Below are 7,705 nucleotides of genomic sequence, written 5' to 3' on the forward strand. Positions count from 1 at the left end.
CCATGAATCAACAAACAGGCACTTGCGCGCGTTTTGCACACAAGTGCCCGTTTTTCTGCACTATTTTCTTCCATGAATCGGGGCCTAGGTGTGTACATGGATGTTAATTCAAAATAACTGTTAATATATCTAAACAAAACAGGTACTCTACCCTATCCAATTTAGAGTCTGATCGCGCAACATAAACGGGGCAGCCACATGGTAGTGCACAGTACCAATTCAGAAGCCATTCACTGAACATCCAAGAATCATTCTGTTTTGCCCTCATCTTTGTTAGAAAAGGAAACTAGAGGAAAATAACACATATGGAGGAGAGAAACCACTTGCAACCCAAAAGTCTAAAGAAGCTTCCGGTCCAAAAGACATGATCTAATAGTAAACTGAGTGATAAAGAGCTCAGTATATTACAAAAAGTCTGAATTTCATATCTACATCTAGTTCAACCCTCCTCGAAACTAAGATTGACCTAATTTAATTTATCTGTAAGCTTAAACTTAAAGTGGTTTTGCTAATTTGGAGACAAATCAACAAGGAATTGGGCGAATTAGCATAAGACGAATATCTTGAATTCAAACTAAAAAGCACATTTAAGGTCCGATTATGACTCCCTCCATTGATATATTTCATGAGACCGTCCTAGGAGAGCTTACAAAATAATCATACAAGAAACCGAGGCAGTGTAACTTAAACAAGGGAGAAACGTCTCCCAATAAATCTTTGCATACGGATGAATACATTACCATCCACCCAGCAGATAAAGCGCCCCACTAAGCCACCACGGAGACCGATACTGGCAGCGATTAATGGCATTGTACAACCTTTAGGGACATATATTACTTTCTGCAAACTGTAATACAGAAAATTAAAACATACATGAAAGACATCAAATGCTTTACACTTTTTAGAAATACTCGAATTTGTTACATTGGAGGAACAAGACATTTTACCTGTTGATGTAGAGTATAGATAATACTGTTTCTTAAACTTGAAGTAGGAGTCATGCGAGATACATTTCAATATTACTAAAATGAATTCCTTTGCTGCTCTAAAGTGCTGCTCTTGAAGTAGTAGAATGGATATTACTTCAAGAGAAGCACATTGGAGCAGCTAAGGAATTCATTTTAGTATTATTGAAATTTATTTCACATAACTCCTACTTGATGGCTAATTATCGGTTATTTTACATGTGTGGTATGAGAACACCCTAATTTGGTTCATTGTACATTACTGTGTCCATTAATAAGTGTATTTCTACTACTTAATTCATTTTTAGAGCATCTGTTCATGGAATTATGAATATGATGTTATGCCTAATGGATATACATTAAGTGATCCATATGTAGTATTTGTATTGTATTTTCGTCAATGTATTTGTTGATATAACTAGGAATACATGAAAAATTAGGATATCCCAGTCAGACTCGATGTGAATACATTAAGTAATCATGTTATATTATTTTCTGCATTGTTGCTACCACATTATCTTTCATGATGAAATATATCTTTGCATTTGCTTGCACTGCTGGTTCTTTCTTCTACATATATATTCTGTATTTACACACATCTAGGTTCCATGTAACGTTGATATTACTGCACACTTGTATACGTTGAAGTCATCATGCTTTTTATGTGCATGCGATGCGGTTTATACCTTTTTTTCACACTTTCAGCACATTGTTACTTGTTACCTCTCCATCTGGTCTCAAAGTTACTGTCACATGCTGATCTGTGACACTATCATGCTTAGCTGATTCTAAAAACATGCCATTCCTAGGAGGAACATGGACAGTTCCTCCGTAAACAGTTATTCATATAGTTTTATTGTTTTCATATTTCTTTTTTTGTGGCATGTTCAGCTTTCTGCGACCACTGCAACCCGCAATCAAGTACTCTTCTAATATCTCTTAATAATGTTTTTGTTATATGGTAATGTTCAATCAGCAAGCTATTTTTATCCTGCATACCTGATTTTTGTTGATGATTTATCACACCGTTGGTGACTTGCTCCCTTCCTTTGATGTCATTTTCTGATGTTTATATATTTTCCCAGGCTCTTTTTTTGGTAGGTCTTCACTTCAGATATGCTCTGATCTTTGCCTCAATTGAATGATTGTATGTTCGGAATTTGTATATGGGATCATTATCACAAACACACTAGTTATTTCTAGACATTGTCCTGATGAAGGACCAGCAAGATCGATAATGCATTGCCCAATAGTGTCTTCCTTTCAACTGCTGATGATGAAGTCACATTAAAACATATTGCTATACCATTAAGACGTGTTGTCATATATTCTCACTATAATTTTACAGCCACGTTGGAGTCAGTCCTGGAGGTGTTCTCTTTAGTCTGATTTATTTTTATGTTGTTTTACAGACGAGAGTTTTTTTTTCGACTAAATTATTTTTTAAAAACAACTTATATTTGGGGGGGATCCATCCCAAGCCCCCCCCTTCCCTATATTAATAACCCTACCCCACCGCTTTTAACCACTTACCCTCCCCCTCTATATTTCGATGAGATTTTTCAATGTAATTTCATCTAAAAAACTCCTGGGGATGAAACAATGCAATACCTCTGATTTAGTATGGATTATCTACACTGTGCGGTGTGGTTTCTGCATGCACCAAATATCATCTTTGATTTTTGACTGAAAGATACCCATAATTTACTGTGGTTGTGTCCACTACATTTCACTGGAATGGTCCCACTCCACCACAGGCACTTCGGTACAGAGTTGGGAGATAGTGCAAATAAAGCAACCATTTAGCAGTAGATTTCATGTCTCTGTGCCAGGAGAGGAACAGCTGTCCAGTTCATCAGATTGCAGATTCCTATGTTGTTACTCCACGGTATTCCTGGTCTCCAAGACCTCTAGAGTTATAGGTTCGTTGTGGAACTAAACAGGGTGATTTATCACATCTCTAGCAGCATGTTCGAAGTGGAGACTCTCAAACAGTTAATTACCATCACAGCGACCAGAGACTAGCTTGCATGGTTATAGGTCAAAGTTTCGAATGCATAGGATCGAATGACCAAAGGGTCGAATCAAAAGGACCGAAAACCAACGGGTCGAATTTTTTTTTTTTTTGGGCGGTCCAAAACGGAAACCCAAGAAAATATATATTTTTTTAAAAAATTCGACCCTTTTGTTTTAGGTCAAATTGAGTCGACCCTTTGGCATTCGATCCTTTTGTATTCGGTACTTTAACTGGACACCGGCTTGCATCACTGGACCTCATGGATGCTTACTTGCATGTCCCCATCAGATACTCCAATTGCAAGGTACCTGAGGTTTGAGATTAGAGGTTAGCATTTTCAGTTTAGCATCCTCCTCTTCTGCCTGAAATCAGCCTCAGGAGTGTCCACCAAGATTTTGCACCTTTGATGGGGAGAATGTACATGGAAGGGAGTTGTCATCTACCATTACTTGGATGATCTGTGGGGATCCATGGTCCATCATAAACAAGCATCAAATATGGCATATCCAGGATTCACAACTGCTTAACTGTCACAGGTTTATCTGAATATCAAATAGTCACAGCCAACCCAGGCCCACGATCTTCAATCTATTTAATTTCAACCTTTGATAGGTACTCCTTCTAGAGGCATGGAGCAAGTGCATTGCCTGGGAATTCTCCAATATCTGTCGCAAGATGAGGACCATTGCACAGCAATGGTTGAGGATATCAGGTCCTATTGCAGCTGCTATTTTTGTCACCCCCTCAGAAAGCTTTCACCAAAGATGGACCGCTTAACCATCACCAGATCCCGAGTTCATTGGATTTACGGGGATCAGGTCAGCAGTCTTCAAGAAAATAACAACTCCATTCAGTGATGATTTGGATCCCGGAGATGAATTTGCTTCGACTTCCAAACCAAGCTCCCACTCTTAAAGGTGTTAAGTGGCAAGAACATGGGGAACCGCTGCTCCTTCCATCCCATGGCCAGAATGTGCAAATTTGCCTTCCCACATCCGCTGATCACGAGGGTAATGAGCAGAATGAGAGACTGCACTGTTCTGGCCTTTCGTGCGAAACTGAAAACGTTCTTATTTCAGTAATTACAGCAGTCACCTCCTATCCACATATTGGCTAGTTAGCAGTGATTACTATTCTGGTGGTTAGCGCTATAAATATTACACAGACTTACTACTAACCTCTCCATACTGGACCAGATCAAGATATTGGTTCCCTATTCTACTGCTGTTAGCGACTGCCCTTCCCTTTATGCCTACTTCCAGTTCTGTCCCAGGGGACTACAGGGTGACCATAACAATTGGCATGGAGTAGAACAGACAATGAAAAAGAAGGCCTCCTGTGACAGGACCTCACAGGCCCATTGCTGCTAACAATTAAGTGCTCCAGGAGATCCTCCACTCTACGTGCCTATACCTGACATTGTGAAGACGTCTGTACACTGTGTGTTAGGAACTGTCTCCTGCGTTTACAATGCAGTCCCTGGTTGGAGCCCAGTTTCTCCAAGAGGGTTTTGACATCAGTCTTGCACGCTATTTGACATGGCCCAGTGGGCAGCTACCTAATCTTTCAAATCGCCGAATTGAGTTAAATCCAGCAGATAATGCCATCTCCAGGTTCTGCAAAACTTTTCCAATGCCAGCACCAAGAACAAATGCCTGATCCCCCCCCCCCCCCCAACCCCTCCCCTCCCACACCCCTGGAAAATGCCCTTGGTACTCAGAGCCCTGCGGTGTCCCCACTTTGAAAAACTTTCCCTTGTGGATTTGAAAGACCGTACAAAAAAAGGATGGAAAAGATGGGAAAAGAAAAACTAGGACAAGGCAAACTGCTGCTAAGGATATGAACTGTGACGAGTAGGACTAGATGTAATGAAGATTGCCGGTAAGTGATCTGAGTATCACTTAATTAAGTTCCCTATAGGTATTTAATTTGAAATGATTAAGACAGTAGATAATAAAACAGTCCCGAGACCCCGTGAACAATCAGTTGAACGAGGAGGCACGATGTTCCTAGTCACACAAGGTTCTACTCTACTGCTCAGCCTCACCTCCTCCGAATTCGGTCGGGGCATTTCTCTCCTGGTGTTCGTGTCAAATAACGGAACAGTAAAACCTCAAGATCCCGCAAAATCCCCAGATGAGAGGCAGGTTACTGCTGTGAAGAACCACGGGACGAACAGCCGGGTTCCTCCGGAGAGACAATGTGCGGAATATTATTCTAGTACGTATGCCCAGAAGAGTAATAACTAATCTCGGGACCAGCAAAGAGGGCCGAGATCCACCGACTGTATAGAGCATGCGTGATTGGGAGACATTCGACGAGACTCACTGAGCATGTGCAGATGTTTACTAAGTGAATGGCGGTTGCGGTGAGAGACTCAATTGTAATAACGTGCTTCATACGTCAAGTAATTTCACTTTCTCGCAAAAAGTATTATTGTTCTCTAAAACGTTTCTGCGTAGATGTCTTAAACCTTGGCAGGTTAAACATACTTACGAATGTTATTCGCCACCTCGCAGGGGCGGCGCCAGGCATGGGCTTGGCTAAAGGCCCCCCGCCCCACTTTGACTTAGCAGCCATCACTCTACTGTTACACCCAGCCCGAGGCTCAGACCATAGAAGCTGTCACATTTCTTACCTCGGAGAGCAGTGGATTTACTTAAGCAAATAAACTGCTCCCCGAGATGAGAAAACAGGCATTGAAGTGTAGAGGCAGAGGACAAAAGCCTGCCATGGGGATATCAGGCTTAACTGCTGGCTCCGCTTTTGAATAGCCAATGCTTTCCATAGTATATTTGTGTGCATGCAGGGATTGTATGTATGCATGCATGCATGCATGCGAGGGAGTGTGTAAGTGGTTGTATTCTAGGATGTGTCTGCAAGTGCACACCTATGAATGAATGCAGTGAGAATGGTGCACACTGCGCATGTTAATGAGCACACAGTCCCTGATCACGCGTTGGGCGGTATCCTGGCTGGGATACCACCCAATTTTATAATCGTTAGTGCCCACCTACAGCGGTATTATCGCCAGATCACGGGTTGAGCACTGTTAGACCCCTTTCCCCTGACCCAATGGAGACATTTGGCATTTTTCTGGTGTGTTTACCACCAGCTCTAATTGGGCAGACCCTTAAATGTAGAGGTAACCCCATTACCGCCACATTTAAGGGCTACCGCACAACTCGTGATCAGGTGTGTATCTGAGTGTATTCACGCTGGGACCTGGTGAGGGGCATTGGAGCATGTGCATGGCGTGTTTTACTGCTGTTTTTGGGCAAAGGAAAGCCAATTTGAGTGTTTTTATGTGATGGCGGAGTTGGAGGGGGGGGTTGGAGGAAATACTACAGTGGGGCTGGCCTGGCTGGGTCTTACTGTGGCATGGAATGTTGTACTCAGATTAAGGGCAAAGCCAACATGAGTGTTCCTACATGGGGAGGGCATGGTTCCATATTTTGACTTGGCTTTTTATTTTACTGATGTTAAGGTCAAAGGCAACATAAATATTCTTACTTGGGGGAATATAACATGATGAGTGCAACATAAGTGTTCTTATATGTGGGTATTTGTGTAATGATAATATGTTATTTATATAGCACTTTTGCCAAAGCGCTGTACAGAGAACATATTTACATAAAATGTATCACCCAACCGGTTTGCACTCATTTAATGAGCTTTATTTGTGTATTTATTTATTGCATTTATAGACTGCGTCCAAACCCGTAAGTATCACAGCGCTGGTACAACTTGGTGAGCAGGGAAAACACTGTACAGTACAGAGTAAGAGAGAGGTAACAAGGTGCAAAAACAACATAATAGTACAAGGTGGGTAGAGATCAGGGAGGTTACTTTGAAGTATGAAAGTCTAAATTGGCCTTGCCAGGATTTGAACTTGTGAATCACACTCCGATTACAACAGCATGCTCTCAGCCAGCTGAGCTATCTTACCAGCTAGCTAACAAGAGCATGTTTTCTTACTGTGACATTGCAGTTTATTACTGGTGTTAAGGCCAAAGGTAACATAAGTATTCTTACATTGGGGTGGCGGCATTTGTGCAGCCAGCCACAATATGTTTCCTTATTGTGGCATGGCTGTTATTCACTGGCATTAAGCCAAAGTCAACAGGAGTTTGTTCTTACATGGGGATACTGGCTGTATTGGCAGAGCCAGCATGAACATGCTTTGTTATAGAATACTTACTGGCATTATGGAAAAAGCAAACATGAGTAATTTCCTATGTGAGAATAGTGGCATATATAGGTGCACCAGAATGGACATGTGTGAACACAATCGATGTGAAAATGCTTTCTCACACTTGCAGAGTACTAGCATAGAGTGGGCAAAGGCATTATGAAAATGTGTTTGAAAATGCTCCTGTGCATTGTTGGTGGCTTAGTGTCTAATCGACTTTTTATATCTTACCCTGCAAAACCGATTGTAAACTGTGTGGCTTTTTACCTAATTTATCACAGAAAGTGCACTGAAAAATGCACTATTTTAACACATTTTGAAAAAACTTTTCTCAATGGGTGTCATGAGCACTGCTCCCGAGAAGCCAAGTCAAGCCCAGCATCCCCGGAAGCAGGCTCACGACCCTCGTCCCCGGCTCCAGCAAACCCCTATTGGGGCCCTTTGGACCATGTCCTGGCGCCTCTGGTGCCAGGCTCATAAGGAACCTCAGTCCCGGCGCCAGGGGCGCCGGGCTCATAATTCTTGCAAAGG

General features: G+C 42.0%; 1 protein-coding gene across 1 annotated transcript in view; it reads right to left on the bottom strand.

Annotated features, from left to right (window-relative positions):
• LOC138566647 (zinc finger protein 684-like) overlaps positions 1–5,329 on the bottom strand; it is a 260,085-nt gene extending 254,756 nt beyond the window's left edge. The window contains exon 1 of the mRNA XM_069644196.1: positions 5,030–5,329. Within this exon, the coding sequence (XP_069500297.1) occupies positions 5,030–5,053 (24 nt within the window). The 5' untranslated portion in view covers positions 5,054–5,329. The remainder of the gene's footprint in view (positions 1–5,029) is intronic.
• Positions 5,330–7,705: the final 2,376 nt, after the last annotated feature.

The sequence above is a fragment of the Ambystoma mexicanum genome, chromosome 2p (assembly GCF_040938575.1).
Source record: "Ambystoma mexicanum isolate Mex_15411 chromosome 2p, UKY_AmexF1_1, whole genome shotgun sequence".
NCBI lineage: Eukaryota > Metazoa > Chordata > Amphibia > Caudata > Ambystomatidae > Ambystoma > Ambystoma mexicanum.